The 19,794-nt window shown below is 44.3% G+C and overlaps 1 protein-coding gene across 2 annotated transcripts in view; it reads left to right on the top strand.

The window, feature by feature from the left end:
* grid1a (glutamate receptor, ionotropic, delta 1a) overlaps window positions 1-19,794 on the top strand; it is a 267,052-nt gene that overhangs the window by 224,025 nt on the left and 23,233 nt on the right. For both annotated transcript variants that reach the window (XM_076978701.1, XM_076978702.1), the window contains 6 exons: window positions 184-345; window positions 1,409-1,528; window positions 11,189-11,290; window positions 12,977-13,174; window positions 13,278-13,605; window positions 17,833-17,971. In XM_076978701.1, the coding sequence (XP_076834816.1) occupies window positions 184-345; window positions 1,409-1,528; window positions 11,189-11,290; window positions 12,977-13,174; window positions 13,278-13,605; window positions 17,833-17,971 (1,049 nt within the window). The remainder of the gene's footprint in view (window positions 1-183; window positions 346-1,408; window positions 1,529-11,188; window positions 11,291-12,976; window positions 13,175-13,277; window positions 13,606-17,832; window positions 17,972-19,794) is intronic.

Genomic DNA, 19,794 nt, shown 5'->3' with positions numbered 1-19,794 from the left:
AGGAAAAACCAAATAAAAGCCTCTCTATCTCTCCTTCTCTCTATCTCTCTCTCTCCCTCTCTCCTTCTCTGCACTCACTCACTCCTCTTTCTCTAATCTGTCTATCACTGCACTGCTCTTATGTCTGTGTGTGTGTGTGTGTGTGTGTGTGTGTGTGTGTGTGTGTGTGTGTTGGTGTCCCAGGTGTCCAGCCTGTACCTGTATGACAGCGTGTTGATGCTGGCCAACGCCTTCTACAGGAAGCTAGAAGACAGGAAGTGGCACAGCATGGCCAGTCTGAACTGCATGAGGAAGTCGACCAAGCCGTGGAACGGCGGCTGGTCCATGCTGGACACCATCCAGAAGGTCTGAACCGTTCCAGAAACAAACAAACAACCCCTCACCAACCCATCCACTCTGTCCAGAAGGTCTGAACCAGTCCAGAAACAAACAAACCCCTCACCAACCCATCCACTCTGTCCAGAAGGTCTGAACCAGTCCAGAAACAAACAAACCCCTCACCAACCCATCCACTCTGTCCAGAAGGTCTGAACCAGTCCAGAAACAAACAAACCCCTCACCAACCCATCCACTCTGTCCAGAAGGTCTGAACCGCTCCAGAAACAAACAAACCCCTCACCAACCCATCCACTCTGTCCAGAAGGTCTGAACCGCTCTAGAAACAAACAAACCCCTCACCAACCCATCCACTCTGTCCAGAAGGTCTGAACCGTTCCAGAAACAAACAAACCCCTCACCAAACCATCCACTCTGTCCAGAAGGTCTGAACCGCTCCAGAAACAAACAAACCCCTCACCAACCCATCCACTCTGTCCAGAAGGTCTGAACCGCTCCAGAAACAAACAAACCCCTCACCAACCCATACACTCTGTCTAGAAGGTCTGACTGCAGTTTTAGAATTAGTCCAGAAATAGAAAGCCCTTATCAACCTGTCCACCCTGTTCACTTCAGGCCAGCCTTGGACAAGGAGGAGTCACACACACACACACACACACACACACACACACACACACACACACACACACACACACACACACACACACACACACACACACACACACACACACACATGCACACACACTGCCTCACTTCAACAGTTACAATTGTAAATGATGCATGAGTGTGTTGTTGTGCCGTTATGTTGGTGTAGCTGGTATGAACTCCCCTCAGCTGTGTTCTGGGTGGGTGTGTGGATGTGTTCTGGGTTGATGTGTTCTGGGTGGATGTGTTCTGGGTGGGTGTGTGGATGTGTTCTGGGTGGATGTGTTCTGGGTGGGTGTGTGGATGTGTTCTGGGTTGATGTGTTCTGGGTGGATGTGTTCTGGGTAGGTGTGTGGATGTGTTCTGGGTGGATGTGTTCTGGGTTGATGTGTTCTGGGTTGATCCCAGATCCGTTTCTCTCCTGCAGGGAAGGATCTCTGGCCTCACAGGCCTGATGGATTTCAGAAGCAGTGGATCCAATTCACATGCACAGTTTGAGATCCTGGGAACCACTTACAGCGAGACGTTTGGGAAGGATGTCAAACGGGTGAGAGATGTAAAACACACCCACACCCACGCGCACACACACACACACACACACACACACACACACATACACACATACACACACAGTGACGGGGGCAGTCATGGTCTGGTGTTTGGGGAACTGGTCTTGTGACCGGAGGGTCGTGGGTTCGATTCCCAGACCTGAGGCCATGACTGAGGTGCCCTTGAGCAAGGCACCTAACCCCAACTGCTCCCCGGGCGCCGGGCTAGGGCTGCTCTGGGAATGTGTGCACCATAGCCCCCTAGTAATCACTAGTGTGTGTGTGTGTTCTAACTGCACAGATGGGATAACCCAATTATGCACAATACCTGAGAAAAAGACAGTAAGCAATACCTGTAACAAACACCTGAGGAAAGAGACGATAAAGCACAATAGACGAAGCATAATTATGCAAAGTGCGCTTGAAAGAGGTGGGTCTTCAGTTGGCGTCTGAAGACAGCAAGTGACTCCGATGTTCGGACACACAAGGGAAGTTCATTCCACCACCTTGAAGCCAGGACAGAGAAAAGTCTGGATGCTTGTCTCCCATGTGTCCTGGATGATGGAGGGTCAAGACGAGACATACTTGAAGCACGGAGGGCTCTAGGTATGCTTCTGGGTTTTACCATGGCCATCAAGTAAGGAGGAGCTGGACCATTCTTTGCTTTGTAGGCCAGCACCAGAAGCCAGTGGAGGGAGCACAGCAAGGGAGTGGCTGAACTTGGGAAGGTTGAAGACCAGCCGAGCTGCAGTGTTCTGGATCAGTTGCAGGGGTTTGATGGCATGCATAGGAAGACCAGCCAGTAGGGAGTTGCAGTAGTCCAGTCTTGAGATGACAAGGGACTGGAAAACGACCTGAGTGGCCTCCTTAGAGAGAAATGGCCGAATCCTCCAAATGTTGTGAAGGGCGAATCTGCATGATCGTGTTGTGTTAGCAACGTGGGCCGTGAAGGAGAGTTGATTGTCGACAACTACACCAAGGCTACGCGCTTCCATGGATGGAGTGATCACAGTGTTCTTGAATGAGATAGAAAGATCACGATGAGGACTGGCTCTTGCAGGGATGTACAGCATCTCTGTCTTGCTTGGGTTAAGCTTTAGGTGGTGAGCTGCCATCCAAGAGGCAATGTATTTTAGACATGCAGAAATTCGAGGTGAAACCTGTGTGTCAAAAGGTGGGAAGGAAAAGAAGAGCTGGGTGTCATCCGCATAACAGTGATAAGAGAAGCCATGTGCAGAAATTGTCTCACCCAGTGAGCGGGTATAAAGGGAATAAAGAAGTGGACCCAGCACTGAGCCTTGTGGAACACCGGTGGAGAGTTTGCATGGCATGGATGTTGATCCTCCCCATGTTACTTGGTAGGAACAACCCTCCAGGTAGGATGCAAACCACGTCCATGCATTGCCAGTGATACCAAGGCCTGAAAGGATGGACAGGAGGATTTTTATTTTATTACATGTTATATTCGTTTCTATTTATTTTAATAATTATGGCACTTTATTATTTAAGTGCATTATTTTATTATTTTTATTTATTTTATGTGTGTATATTCTGTGAAGCACTTTCAGTTGCACTACACAAATAAATGATTATTATGTTTTTATTTCTTTTACTAGTATTAGATAGATGAGGGTGGGGGGAGCATGACAACAGTAGCTAGGGTTGGAGGGCACACCTCACCTGGGCTCAAGTGTCCGCTCATAATTTGGCTACACTATGAAGTCCTGATTTAACCACCTCCATAGTTGTTGAACAAGGACGGCTTTTGAAATACAGTCAGCTAAGAAATAACAACAATCCGGCCGGAGTTGGAGTGTCTTCTCAGCTAAATATCTTCACCACACCCTGCTTCCTGGAATGACACAATCCTGAAGTGATTGAGAAGAGACAGGAGACAGTCACAATTGAGTTTTACCAGAAACTACACTCAAATGACCCTCACTCGAAGGAGACACACTCAAAGGACCCTCACTCAAAGGAGCTACACTTGAAGGACCCTCACTCGAAGGAGCCACACTCGAAGGTAGGGGTGACCTGCAATAGTCGCTGATTCGACTATAGTCGACTATACCCCCTAGTCGACTATGAACGTCATAGTCGAATGTACCATTCTAACTGCGTGGAGGTGCCCAAGGATGCAGCTAAGCATTAGTTGTTACATGAAATGTCTTTGTTTTCGTTATATATAGCCTTTTGTCAAATAAAATCATCCTAATTTCTGTTAATAAATATTTTAAAATGGTGTTTGCGCATTAACAATAGGCATCTTCCTTACTACACATTAATAAATCACACCCTGCAGTTGCACAATCCAAACGAGCGGAGCTGAACACGCAGAATACGCAGCATCTACCGAGATTATAATGGCTACTAAAAAACTTCAAAAGTATTTTGAAAAAGATAAAGATGAGTAAAGTGCAAGTTATGTCATCAACGTCTTTCATTTCGCACAACAACCAACATTGCATACCATTTAAAACGCGTAAGGCGAAAAAAACCCAGTTCAGTCGTTTGGGTCGTGTCATCTCGTCTCTCGCGGTGCGTCTCGGCAAGTAAACCTATAAACATTTTTTGTTGTTTGCTTTTAAACACCATTATTTGAACCTTTCCTTATATTTTTTTGCTGTTGTGTGTCAATTTTTTAATATTTTGAGGCAGGCATATTTTATTTAAAATATTTTTGACATTTTGCACAGTGCCTGTCTGATAGTTCGATATGCGCAATGCGCACTGACGGTTAATGTTCTCTAACGTTTCATAAAAAATAAGTAAGTAAATAAATAAAAGCTGAATAAAGCCAACCTACCGTATTTATTCATTTATCTGAGTGTTTTAGGTTTTTACTTTGAAGAGGAATGAATGAGAACGGGATCCCGTTTAAGATGCTCTAAATAAAAAATAAATAAATAAACCCGATTCGACTATTAGTCGACTAAAGGGAAAAGCTGACGAATCAGATTCGACTATGAAAATCCTTAGTTGAATACACCCCTACTCGAAGGACCCTCACTCGAAGGACCCTCACCCGAAGGGGCCACACTCAAAGGACCCTCATTCAAAGGAGCCACACCCGAAGGACCCTCACTCAAATGACCCTCACTCAAAGGAGCTACACTTGAAGGACCCTCACTCAAAGGAGCCACACCCGAAGGACCCTCACTCAAATGACCCTCACTCAAAGGAGCTACACTCGAAGGACCCTCACTCAAATGACCCTCACTCGAAGGAGCCATACTCGAAGGACCCTCACTCGAAGGATCCACACTCGAAGGACCCTTACTCGAAGGACCCTCACTCGAAGGAGCCACACTCGAAGGAACTCTGAAACAGACTCACAAACAAGTATTTATATTTATTTATATTGTTTGTTTGTTTATATTTATACTTGTTTATGGTTATTTTAGTAGTTCTGGATTCATAGTTAGTTTTTTTATTATTTAGGCCAACACAGTGGACAGGGGGAAGTGGTCAGGAACAGGTGCAAGAAGTGAGACTGTGGCCCTGTCCGAAATGCCGTACAGTACGCCAAAGTAGTATGCAGTAAAGGGTAGTATGTCTGAACACATAGTATTCATTAAACAGTATGTGAAAAGTACCCGGATGGCCTACTGAATCGGGAGCTATTTTGAAGTATGTGATTGCAGCAAACTGTCCTATCCCATGATTCAACTGGAGCATTTAACTACGGTCGTGTGACGTCATGTCATAGGACGTCATGTCATAAGACGCAGGTAAAATGGTGGATGTAGTATGTACGAGGTTGTATGCATACTACCCAGTCACCTACTGAAAGAACGCACTGCTTTAATGGTTAAACAGAATGTACTGCACTGAAATCTAGTGCCTACTGCTTAAGTACAGCGTTTTGGGTTGAGCCAATAAGACTGCGCTCAGAGAGGGGGCGGGGCTTAGTTCCACAGTGATGGAGGAGCCTACAGGACATTTGGGCCTGTTTGAAAACAGCAGGGAAACACTTACTATAGCCCTCTGGTTTAAATCCTTCATATTGCTGCTATAATATTTAACACACAAATGACTTGAGCCCAGAAAACTCATAACTGGATCTATATAGACCTATCTGGATCTATATAGACCTGTCTGGATCTATCTGGATCTATTTCACAGATTGCAAAATCTATTAGATATTATTGCATAGATCTCTGGCCAATGACATTGTGCTAGTGATAAACTCATTATTGATTCATTAATTCACACACACACACACACACACACACACACACACACACACACACCCCTAATTTCCAGCCAATTTCCTCCTCCACTGCTAAACCTCATGCCCAGAAATATGCTCTCCAGCAGGAATGGAGATCTGGTGACAGCCCCTCTGATCTGTTTCCAGCTGCACAGTGTGTGACTCTCTCCTCCGTCTGCCTCATCTCCTCCTCTCATCTCTCAATCATCATTTCTCTCTCTCTTTTCTTGGTCTGTACTCCAGCCACTACGAGAGTCCTGGCTAACGAAGACAGAGGTGGTCTTCCATTCTTCCTCCCGGTTCATTATCTTTCCTCCACATATCCCTCCTTCTGATTTGCCGCTCCCGGCTGGCCCGGCTGGCCTGGCTGGCCTGGCTGGCCCGATTGGAGCATGGCTCGGTGTCAGATGGCTACACTTCACCACACCACTGTCTGCGCTGTCAGGTTGGGCCGGTAGCTGCACTAGTCATCCTCACTAGTGGGCACTGTGGCCCAGGCCCTCTGTACCAGCCCCCATGCCCACACACGCATGCACCCACTGGGTCACGCAAGACCTGCACGGTCAGGGAGGATGTAGTGATGGGAACAAGAGACCTGTAGGTCTGAGAAATAAAAGGTAGATAAATATGATCCTGAGAGATGGAGATAATATTAATAATGAGAAGAAAAGGATGATGATGATGATAAATCAAATCAAATCAAATTTATTTGTATAGCGCTTTTCACAACACATGATAAGACTTGTGTGTGTGTGGGAATTTAAGAGTGTGATTGTAATGAGAATATGAGAGTGTGATTGTAGTGAGAATATGAGAGTGTGATTGTAGTAGGAATATGAGAGTGTGATTGTAGTAGGAATATGAGAGTGTGATTGTAGTAGGAATATGAGAGTGTGATTGTAGTAGGAATATGAGTGTGATTGTAGTGGGAATATGAGAGTGTGATTGTAGTTGGAATATGAGAGTGTGATTGTAATGAGAATATGAGAGTTTCATTGTAGTTAGAATATGAGAGTGTGATTGTAGTGAGAATATGAGAGTTCGATTGTAGTGGGAATATGTGAGTGTGATTGTAGTTGGAATGTGAGAGTGTGATTGTAGTTGGAATATGAGTGTGATTGCAGTAGGAATATAAGCGTGTGATTGTAGTGAGAATATGAGAGTGTGATTGTAATGAGAATATGAGTGTGATTGCAGTAGGAATATGAGCGTGTGATTGTAGTGGGAATATGCCTCTCTACTGCTCTAGAGCCCAGTGGCAGCGTGCTTTACACTACTGTATCTGATGCTTTGTATTGCACTTGGTGATGTTTGGCTTGGATGCAGCTGCTCGACCATGGAAACCCAGTCCATGAAGCTCTCTGCGCACTGTTCTTGAGCTAATCTGAAGGCCACATGAAGTTTGGATGTCTGTAATGATTGACTCTGCAGAAAGTTGGTGACCTCTTCACACTATGTGCTTCAGTATCCGCTGACCCCGCTCTGTCGGTTTACGTGGTCTACCACTTTCTGGTTGAGTTGCTGTTGTTACCAAACACTTCCATTTTCTTATAATACAGCTGACAGTTGACTGTGGAATATTTAGTAGTGAGGAAATTTCACGACTGGATTTGTTGCACAGGTGACTTCCAGCATGGAACTGTGATAGGATTTCAGTCATACCTAGGTGCTTAATTTTATACAGTTGTCACCATGGAGGTGATTGGAACACCTGATTCCGATTTGGATGGGTGAGCGAATACTTTTGGCAATATAGTGTATGTCCAGAGTATTTCTGGTATATATTTATTTATTTATTTATGTATTTTCTGGTGTACATAGTCTTGTTAACATGTATGTGACTTATATGGTTTATGATAACTGACATTATGAGTTTCTCTTATTGAACCCCGCAAACACAGACAGAAAGCCTCTCTCTCCCTGATCTGAGAATGTCCAATAATAAGACCTGTTGGTTCAGACATAAAACATTTCATTACTCATAATAGCCAATGACTATGACTATTACTAACTAATAATAGTAATTTAATAGCAATAATAGTATGCAATAATTGTAATAGTAATGTAATATTAATAATAGTGATGTAGTATAATATAATACGACTAATTACTAACAGTAATAATTGCAGTGAATTTCCTTCAAACTCAAAAATGAATCAAACGTCTGAGTTCTTTTTCATACTGCCTGTCAGTTCTCTGCTCTCTCTCTCTCTCTCTCTCTCTCTCTCTCTCTCAGAGATCCTGTGAGCCACTAAATCCTCAGAGCCTTGTATTTTGTAAAGGTCTAAACAACTGAGTGAATTCACTCAGGTCTTCACATTAGGCCCTTTTATTCACGTCTTCTCCTTTTTGCTCCTTTGTTCAGTATTTAATTGCATGTCTATTAAGGAACCTTTTGTCTTTTTAACTTCTTCTGTTCTTCTCTACAATAACACACACACACACACACACACACACACACACACACACACACACACACACACACACACACTTGTATTCTGCCAGAGGGGGTGTCTTTGTTTTTGTTGTGTGGTATCAGATCACGTCTTTTGTAAATCTCTGGCCTTCCTCTGTCTAACAGCAGAGAGCGATGATGGCGATGAAGGTGATGGTGATGAAGGTCATGGCGATTGAAGCTTAAAGCACACGTCATTCTGGCAGCCACCATGATTAGACCTGGGTCAACAAGAAGGAAAAGTAAAGCATTGTGGGTTTAGCCAGGAACAGGATGTGATGTCACAGCAGATATTAATGATTGGTCAATTGGTTGGGGCTGAAGAGTGACATTGTGGCATGCAGAGACTCTGGGCTACAGTCATATAGGAGACTACAGTCATATGACTATAATCATATAGGAGACTGCAGTCATATGACTATAATCATATAGGAGACTGCAGTCATATGACTATAATCATATAGGAAACTACAACCATATGACTATATTCATATAGGAGACTACAGTCATATGACTATAATCATATAGGAGACTACAGTCATATGACTATAATCATATAGGAGACTGCAATCATGTGACTATAATCATATAGGAGACTACAGCCATATGACTATAATCATATTGGAGACTACAGTCATATAAGAGATTACAGTCATATTACTACAGTCATATGACTACAGTCATATAGAAGACTACAGTCGTGACTAGTTATATAGTCATACTTGTATGACTAGTTATATAGGAAATTACAGTCATATAGGAGACTACAGTCGTATGACTACAGTCATATAGAAGACTCCAGTCATATGACTAGTTATATAGATTACAGTCATACAACTACAGTTATATGACTACAGTCATGTAGAAGACTACAGTCATATGACTACAGTCAAAGGTTGTGTGTGCCAGTGGATTTATAGCATACAGATTTTATTCTACATCCCCCTGTCAGTACAGTGGCGATAAGTTGTGTTCCATCCACCGTTGAATTCTTGTTTTATAACTACCTAAACATGCAATATGCGTGTTTATGTTGGTTAATTATGCCTCCATTTGCTGTTTAAGAGTTGTGACAGTCTAGATGACAAGATCAAAACAAAAAATCTAATTAACCGCAGTCTTGTCTAGTTTTGTCAGTATTTACAACTCTGCGTCAGAAAGAGTTTGCCCACTGTAATCTGTCATTTTACTCAGATGAAAGCAGCCAGAGTGGCTCCATTGGTGGGTCTCTCCAGAACCAGCCCTGTGCGCTGACCTTGAAATCTGAGAGCACTTCACCTCACAGGCAGACGGGCAGCTCTTTGTCCTCAGCTCTTTACAAACAACACATGCATAGAAATATATTTTGTAGTCTTCTTGTCAGTGATGTTGTCCATGACACTATCAGTGTATTACTGCTGACCAGTAATGGAACCCCAGACAGCTCAACTCCTGAACCACACAGACACACAGTACCGAGCTGCGGACTGTCAGTGCCTGTAGCATGTAACATCACTACAGACTTCCAGACAGCCTCTTCATAACTCTGCATCAGGGGCTTCATGATGTGTGTTTCCATGGCTGCACAGCTGCAGACAAGCCTGAGATCAGCATGTGTGACGTCAGCCATCAGCTGCAGAGGTGTGAGTGTTCTCCAAAGTGACTTCACTCCACAGCAGAGGAACGTGTTCTCCAGAGTGATGAATCACACTTCACTCCACAGCAGAGGAACGTGTTCTCCAGAGTGATGAATCACACTTCACTCCACAGCAGAGGAACGTGTTCTCCAGAGTGATGAATCACTTCGCTCCACAGCAGAGGAACGTGTTCTCCAGAGTGATGACTCACCCTTCACTCCACAGCAGAGGAACCTGTTCTCCAGAGTGATGAATCACCCTTCACTCCACAGCAGAGGAACATGTTCTCCAGAGTGATGAATCACCCTTCACTCCACAGCAGAGGAACGTGTTCTCCAGAGTGATGAATCACACTTCACTCCACAGCAGAGGAACGTGTTCTCCAGAGTGATGAATCACTTCGCTCCACAGCAGAGGAACGTGTTCTCCAGAGTGATGAATCACTTCGCTCCACAGCAGAGGAACGTGTTCTCCAGAGTGATGAATCACACTTCACTCCACAGCAGAGGAACGTGTTCTCCAGAGTGATGAATCACTTCGCTCCACAGCAGAGGAACGTGTTCTCCAGAGTGATGACTCACCCTTCACTCCACAGCAGAGGAACGTGTTCTCCAGAGTGACGAAGCTCCAAAGTGTTGGATTTGGAATGGGATTTCCAACAAGCTTAGTCAGGCGTGGTGGTCAGGTGTGATGATCAGGCATGGTGATCAGGCGTGATGGTCAGGCGTGATGGTCAGGCGTGGTGGTCAGGCATGATGGTCAGGCGTGATGGTCAGGCGTGGTGATCAGGCGTGGTGATCAGGTGTGATAGTCATGTGTGATGACAATTGAAAGTGTATTCGTCCATGCTTACCTGAAAAGTGTGAATGAACACTGATTTTAGACAGCTAAGCTTTTGAGAATAACAAACACTTTATTACTAGCACATTAAAACACTTTATTACTAGCACATTTAAACACTTTATTACTAGCACATTAAAACACTTTATTACTAGCACATTTAAACACTGTATTACTAGCACATTTAAACACTTTATTACTAGCATATTTAAACACTTTATTACTAGCACATTTAAACACTTTATTACTAGCACATTTAAACACTATTACTAGCATATTTAAACACTTTATTACTAGCACATTTAAACACTTTATTACTAGCACATTTAAACACTTTATTACTAGCACATTTAAACACTTTATTACTAGCACATTTAAACACTTTATTACTAGCACATTAAAACACTTTATTACTAGCACATTTGATCCTGTCTGCTCACTAAACACCTATCTCTTCTTTGGCCAAAAATCTCTGTCTGTCTGTCTGTCTCTGTCTGTCTGTCTCTCTCTCTCTCTCTCTCTCTCACTCACTCAGCTGGCAACCTGGGATTCAAGTCGAGGCATGAATGGCAGTCTAAAGGAGAACCGCGTGGAGAACGGCATGCAAGGAGTGACTTTGAAAGTCGTCACCTTACTGGTGGGTGTCCTGTTAAATACTCCAGGTTCTCGCACACTCTCACCATACTGGTGGGTGTTCTGTGCTATGCTTACATACTCTTACCCAAACCAGTGCTATGCTCACATAACCACTGTTACCTCAGTGCTGCTACGTCAGTGCTGCTACGTCGGTGCTGCTACGTCAGTGCTGTTACGTCAGTGCTGCTGCGTCAGTGCTGTTACGTCAGTGCTGCTACATCAATGCTGCTACGTCAGTGCTGCTATGTCAGTGCTGCTATGTCAGTGCTGCTACGTCAGTGCTGCTACGTCAGTGCTGCTACGTCAGTGCTGCTGCGTCAGTGCTGTTACGTCAGTGCTGCTGCGTCAGTGCTGCTACGTCAGTGCTGCTACGTCAGTGCTGCTACGTCAGTGCTGTTTCCTGTGCCATTTTGTAAGGGTTGTGCCCCTGATTGTTCTTCAGCAGTCAGTATTGTGCCTTGGCTGAGTGACTTCAGAGAGGCGATAAGACTTCACTCGTGTCCCAGTGGGGCTTGTCCTGGGGCAACAGGGCTCCCTTCTGCCCAGAGGAGAGGCAACTGGGCTTTTACTCCACAGCATCAGCCCACACAGGAATCCCTGCCTTGGCACAGAGGGTGTCTGCTACACACGGGACCAAGAAAGGCCTTTGTACCACAAGGACCTGCACATCACACATGTCCAGTGGTTCTCCATATTGCACAGTCAAATGGAGTGTGTAAAATTCACCAATATCACACCGGTCAAAAGCACTCTGCACACAACTGTTAGGGGCCGTAGATCACAAACAAGCGGGTGATTGACCTCCTGGAGTAGCATGATGGGAGAACTCATAAACAAGTCATGTTTACCTTGTTGACAGTGAAAGCATCAATAGAGAAAGATTGATAAACTTAATAAACTATAATACAGAGGACCAGGCTGACGTGGTTGAGAACACAGTGCACATGTGACACCCTGGACCCTCAGTGATGTCCCACAGCTCTACTGCAGCACAGCAGGTGAAATCAGACCTAGTCAGCAGTCAGAACTAGGAGTGTTCAGCAGTCAGAACTAGGGGTGTTCAGCAGTCAGAACTAGGAGTGTTCAGCAGTCAGAACTAGGGGTGTTCAGCAGTCAGAACTAGGGATGTTCAGCAGTCAGAACTAGGGGTGTAATCCACTGAAAGAAAACATATTAATGGATTTCACCCCTATCTACCTCACCCCTACCTACCTCACCCCTCCCTACCTCACCCCTACCTACCTCATCCTACTTAAAATAACACCTTCATTTATCTAGGTTGGTACTTCATACCACAAAAGGTGTCAGATTTATAACTGTTAGTAATCATATACTTAAGCGGTTAAAACTAATGTTAGTACATTATCAGCCAACGTATTATAATTACCTTCCATTTCTGATATGTTAGATGCTAGACTAAACGCTGCCATCATTCTCCCCTATTTTGTTTTTATTTGACCCGATCCTCCCATCTAACTGCCCGCGGCAGAGTCTGCAGAGCAATTACTAGCTCTTTCGTCATTTCTACTCTGATTTAGAAGCAGACCAAACAGGCTGATGTTCCAAGAAGAGCTACGCTCTACACACACATCCTGCCATGATGCCAAGCAGCAGGTAGTGGAGAGGGCAGCGGAGGCTTCATGCGTTTCTTCTCTTAAACCTTTTCTCTCTGGATTACCCTTTCCAGGAGGAGCCTTTTGTAATGGTGGCAGAAAATATTCTTGGACAACCCAAACGATACAAAGGTTTCTCCATCGATGTGCTGGACGCTCTGGCCAAGATTCTGGGTTTCAAATACGAGATCTACCAGGTGGCTGATGGGAAATACGGGTCCCTGCAGCCGGACGGCTCCTGGAGTGGCATGATGGGAGAACTCGTCAACAAGGCACGTTTACCTGACAGTGAACGCATCAACAGAGACAGATGGTGATTCATTTGTATAAAGAACAGCGGTAGTGGTGTTTTAACGTGTGTTATTTTGCACCCAGAGGGCAGACCTGGCTGTTTCAGCCGTCACCATCACGCCAGAGCGGGAGAGTGTGGTGGATTTCAGCAAGCGCTACCTGGATTACACTGTGGGCATCCTGATGAGCAGGTCGGTGGAGAAGATGAACATGTTCTCCCTGCTGGCTCCCTTCGACCTGGCCGTGTGGGCGTGTATCGCTGCTGCCATCCCTGTGGTGGGAGTCATGGTGTTCCTTCTGCGCCGTGTTCAGTCGCTCCGATGCCAGAACGCAGGACCACACCAGCCTGCCTCCGTCTCCACGTCCTTCCAAAGCGCCATCTGGATTGTCTACGGGGCTTTTGTTCAGCAAGGTAAGATGGTGGCGCAGGTCAAACTCTGGTGTGTGAAGTCGTTTTCTCACTCTACTCCCACCGTGGAGCACAATCTGTGAGCTCTCACCGAAAAAAAGAGGCATGTCACCGTGGTTACCGCACATCACCGTGGTTACCTTGGCCCTGCCCCACTGCAAATGGTCACATGTTTGTTACAGTTGGCAGCAAAATCTCCTGCCTGAGGTCTGATAATCTCCTACTTGAGGTCTTAATCTGATGATCTCCTACCTGAGGTCTGATGGGCCCTTATGGTGATATTGTGATTAATTCCAATGTGATTGTGGTTCGTGGTGGTTTGTGGTGGTTTGAACAGTAATTCTCAGTAAGGCTGGAGAAACTGTGAACCTGGAGAACAGCTGGTGTGGAGATGAGTGCTGGAGGAGAGCTGGAATGAGTAGGCCTATATTTACATATCATTATAATATAATTAATGAGTAGGCCTATATTTACATATCATTATAATATAATTAATGAGTAGGCCTATATTTACATATCAATATAATATAATTAATGAGTAGGCTTATATTTACTTATCTTTATAATATAATTAATGAGTAGGCCTATACTTACATATCATTATAATATAATTAATGAGTAGGCTTATATTTGCATTTAATTCTAAAATATTATAATTAATGAGTACTCACTCTTTAATGAGTATGGTTATATTTGACTGGGGCAGTCATGGTGTTTGTGGTGTTTGGCGAACGGGTGGTTGTGGGTTTGATTCTCAGGAACCAGGACATGACTGAAGTGGCCTTGAGCAAGGGACTTAACCCCAACTGCTCTGTGTGTGTGTGTGTGTGTGTGTGTGTGTGTGTGTGTGTGTGTGTGTGTGCCACAGCCCACTATTGATCACTTGTGTGTGTGTGTGTGTGTGTGTGCCACAGCCCACTATTGATCACTAGTGTGTGTGTGTGTGTGTGTGTGTGTGTGTGTGTGTGTGCCACAGCCCACTATTGATCACTAGTGTGTGTGTGTGTGTGTGTGCCACAGCCCACTATTGATCACTAGTGTGTGTGTGTGTGTGTGTGTGTGTGTGTGCCACAGCCCACTATTGATCACTAGTGTGTGTGTGTGTGTGTGTGTGTGTGTGCGCCACAGCCCACTATTGATCACTAGTGTGTGTGTGTGTGTGTGTGTGTGTGTGTGTGTGTGTGTGTGTGCATGCCACAGCCCACTATTGATCACTAGTGTGTGTGTGTGTGTGTGTGTGTGTGTGTGTGTGTGTGTGTGTGTGTGTGTGTCACAGCCCTCTAAGGATCACTATAAATGCATTTGTCAGAACAAGATGGTATTATTCCCTAAACGGTATTATTTATTATTTGTATAACCTCATTACAGTACCTGTCCAGATTTAATATAGAACTAATAGGCTTCTACCATTAAAATCCCATCTCTGTTATCAGAGGGTAAATGCTACATTAGTCTCTAATACAGCAAAACAATTTACTCTTATGGAACTTTGTGAAGTTATGCGTATTCTCTTAGCCCATTCTTATACAATACGAAAGTCGATTTCTATCATATTTATTTATTTATGCAAATCCATTCATTTGATGTTTTATACAAATTAACCCCATGACAGCACATATTTCCATTCGTTTAGTTTGTTAAACAAATGAAAAAATGACTTTTTATCTGTTACTGACTGATTCATGGAAAATCCATCGAGTGATCTTCAGATTTATAAATTAGACATGATAATTAGATTTGCTGCACCATGACAACAGGCACTAAATATTTGGTCAGTCACATTTCAAAAAGCAGCCGGCACATAAAGGGTTAAGGTCTTTAACAATGGCAAGACTGAAATTTCAGGATCTCCAGGACAACATAACAAGAGTATATTATAGGGATACAATACATTTAATAGGGATGTTTACCTACAAAAGACAAATGACAAATCAATATTAAATGAGTTCATCATTCATTACTGTTAGTACCAGGAGCAGGTGTGGGGATCACTGAGGGATATAGAGTGTTTACATGGTTATATGCTGTTTCAACAGCAGGTTTTATAGGAGAGTTCTAATGGTGAAGGATCTTCACCTCTTCTGGCATAAACAGCAAACCATCTGCTGGTGATGTAGGTTAACATCACTGTAATTACTGGTGTCCACTGGTGGTCAGAACTGAAGTCTTACTCAGCTCAGTTTAATCTTTCATTCTTCTTATTGATGTGATTGACCTTTTGTAATGTATTTTCCTTTTGATATCACAATATTCAAAATGCCATGTTTTAATTATATAATGCATTGAATACACAGATTATTCAGTATCAACACTATTATAACTATTATAAGTGACTTTTCTACACCCAAAACATACAACATACAAAATTTAATTGAATCCCATGTTTAAAGTACACATACAAACAGACATTTATCCACCAGACAGTCCTCCTCCGAGCTCCATGTCAGTTACCAGTTAACCAGTGGTCCTGGACCATGTAACCAGTGGTCCTGGACCAGTTAACCAGTGGTCCTGGACCAGGTAATCAGGGGAATCTCTGGAAATGTTTCCAAACAGTATCACAGGCTGTCACGATACAGCCCCAAACCCCTCCCTCCAGCCCCAAACCCCTCCCTCTGGCCACAAACCCCTCCCTCCGGCCCCAAACCCCTCCCTCCGGGCGTGTGTAGATGTAGTCTGTGTCTATGTGGCTGTTTATGTATGTGTTCACCTGTCTTGTGTGTTACACATGGTGCTCGTTCTGTGTTTAGTATATATTGTGTCAGTCTTGTTCCATGCTCGTCCATGTGAGTCTGTACCTCATATTCGTTTCATGTTATATGTTTGCTTAGCGATATACTCTAGTAGTCATCGTTGTTAATTAAAAACGTTTCTGTTTTGGATACTTGTCTCTACACCCTGCCCCTTCCTCTCACGTTACACTGACAGAGAAAAAAATGTGTTTAAGGTAGTGTGGTGAGGAAGACATTGAGAACTAGAACACTTTTTACTTTTAAGTGCACTAGAGCACTGGGTAAGTGGTTCACTGGAGCACTGGGTCAGTGGTTCACTGGAGCTCTGGGTCAGTGGTTCACTGGAGCTCTGGGTCAGTGGTTCACTGGAGCTCTGGGTCAGTGGTTCACTGGAGCACTGGGTCAGTGGTTCACTGGAGCACTGGGTCAGTGGTTTACTGGAGCTCTGGGTCAGTGGTTCACTGGAGCACTGGGTCAATGGTTCACTGGAGCACTGGGTCAGTGGTTCACTGGAGCACTGGGTTAGTGGTTCACTGCTTTTCTTTAGCTCTCTTTCAGTTTCATTGTTTGTTTCACAGTTGTTTGGCTATGGAAGTAATATGATGCAAAAAAGTGACCAAATATCAAATATCCCTGTAGGCTAATGGTTGAATCTTAAATATGACACTTTTTAATTTTGATTATCTTTGTAGCAATACGTCTAACACATTTTGTCACATGGGTTGAATGTATCACAGATAAATGTATTAACTTCAAATAAATTTCCAACTTCAAGATGCACACTGATATCAGAACATAGAGCCCTAGGGCCCAGAGGAATGGTGGTGACATCATACCTCTGTGAGAACTTTGAGTCCATGCAGCATGTTGAGGAGGTCACCCTTATCTCAGAAAAATGTAGAAGCACAACCCAGAGCTCACAAGCCAGAGCTTGGCGAAGATCTTCCTGGTCACCTATGGACGGAATCCTGGCCCTCTGTCTTCATAATCCCCGGCTAGCCTTCTGTTTCTCACACTGACTTATTCAGTCCCCCCTCCCTTTATGTTCAGACACAACATGTCTTTCAGTTTTGGAACATAATACAAACTGCTGAAAGCTGTTTGAAAGCTGTGTGAAATACTGAACTGCAGAGTTCAGAGGACGTGTGAGCCCTGGCTCTTTGAGTTCGGTTCTTTTACATTTGCTGGACCACAGCTGCCGTCACGCATGGAAGGTGCACTTCTATTCTTCTCTGCTTAGTGACTTCAGTGTGTTGGACTTTCACAGCTTGCTGACGCATGGCATGATAACACATAGAAACTCAGTGACAGTAAAGAAACACATAGAAACGCCGTGACAGTAAAGAGGCGCCATTGGAGAGCGATGAACAGGGAACATCTCAAACATCATCAGGAGAAGAGGATCAGTTATGGAAGTACTGAAAGTTTGAATATGAAGAACTGTGATGCAACGTGAAGGAGGAGAGTTGGTTCTGAAGGTCTCCTTCTCTCCTTACAGGAGGGGAGTCCATCATGAGCTCGGTGGCCCTGCGCATCGCTATGGGCAGCTGGTGGCTGTTCACACTCATCGTGTGTTCGTCATACACAGCAAACCTGGCGGCCTACCTCACCGTCTCCCGCATGGACAGCACAGTGCGGTAAGACCCCACACACTTCAGCTCACAGCCCAACACAGCAGGGCTGGACACAGCTCACAGCCAAACTCTCCACAGCCTAACACATCAGGGCTGGACACCAACATCTGTTGTGCAACTGAATTTCACACCTTATGAATTATGTAAGATACTGTACGCTGTGGTTGGTACAAAGAACCTGCTCAGAATCCCAATAAACATGTGTTACATCCCTGGAGTTTCATATAGAGCACAGACACAGCAGCATAAAAGCATCTTTTGTTAACTGTCTCAAATTACAAATGTAAAATACATTAGTGCCAGTTTTCTCGGACAGGCATATAAGGCAAACAGCACACATTTGTGCTACAGCTGCATGTTGTATTTAATCTTCTTTATTTTCATGCTTGTGAAACACATCAGCAGTAAGAATACATGAATCATAATACATTAGTAATAATATATGAATAATAAAACATTAGTAATAATACCTCTATGACAGGGTAGGCTCAGCTGTTGCAGCACTTTGATTTTCATTTTATACCCCCCCCCCCCCCCCCCAACACATACTGCCCCCCCTCCCCCCACCTTTGGCTGCTCGAGTCCTCGTGTGTAAGACAGTATGAAACATTCGAATGTAAGTGCAAGGTGTATTTCCTCATTTTTTATAACTGCAGGAGAAACAGTAGTGGACACACAAGACCAACATGCACATAATCACAACACAACACCAGAGGAATAGACATGTAGAACGTAATAACTAGAACCGGGTCAAAAACAACCCAACAGCAACCACAATAGATACCAAAACTAGAACACGCACTGATCATAACGAAACCCTATAAACGAGTAGGACAGAGACGCCACAAACCACAAGAGAACACAGAGAAACAGAGAAACACAGAACACAGAGAAACACAGAGAGAAACAGAGAACACAGAGAAACACAGAGAGAAACAGAGAACACAGAGAAACACAGAGAAACACAGAGAACACAGAGAACACAGAGAAACACAGAGAAACAGAGAAACACAGAGAAACACAGAGAAACACAGAGAAACACAGAGAAACACAGAGAACACAGAGAAACACAGAGAAACACAGAGAAACACAGAGAAACACAGAGAACACAGAGAAACACAGAGAAACAAACCTCCAGCATGGCTGAACATCTCCACATGTATTAAACAGTAACAGGGAGCACTAGGATCAAAGCTACGAACCAGAAGGGGAAACTTGGCACAACAAGAACATGTACATACAAACACACACAGAAGCTCATATAGATTAAGGCATGGACCAGGGCCGGCGCCAGAACATACACAGTGAGGGGGCGTCAGAAAATTTCGGGGTGGCGAATGTAAGTTGTTTGATGAGCGAGGGGTGGCGTGTAACGATTGATGAGCGGCCGAGGGGGTGCCATGTAGCGACTGCTGTAAAATAAATGGGTCTTATTATTTACATTGAGGGGGCAGGACACCTCAACTGAGGGGGCGACGCCCCCATTCTCCTCCCCACCCCCCTGTGGCGCCGGCCCTGGCATGAACCAGAAACATAGAAACCAAAGCTCAGATGAAGAGATAAGCAAACACACACACACACACACACACACACACACACACACACACAAGGAATATAAACCAAACTAATTACTACAGTAAACTAGAAACAGCTGAATCCAGAGGAGGAGGGACATGACCAAGGGGGCGTGGCACACACAAGAACAAAGACATGACTGACAGGAGGCGCTAAACAGGAGTCGTAGGGAAAACTGACAGAGGGGGCGGGGCCAGACATGACATATATCTTGGAATGGGTCAGAGAGATGTGGGAGGGGCTTGTGGGAG

This window comes from Brachyhypopomus gauderio, chromosome 17 (assembly GCF_052324685.1).
Source record: "Brachyhypopomus gauderio isolate BG-103 chromosome 17, BGAUD_0.2, whole genome shotgun sequence".
NCBI classification, from domain to species: domain Eukaryota; kingdom Metazoa; phylum Chordata; class Actinopteri; order Gymnotiformes; family Hypopomidae; genus Brachyhypopomus; species Brachyhypopomus gauderio.
This window is presented reverse-complemented; position numbering and strand designations above follow the sequence as displayed.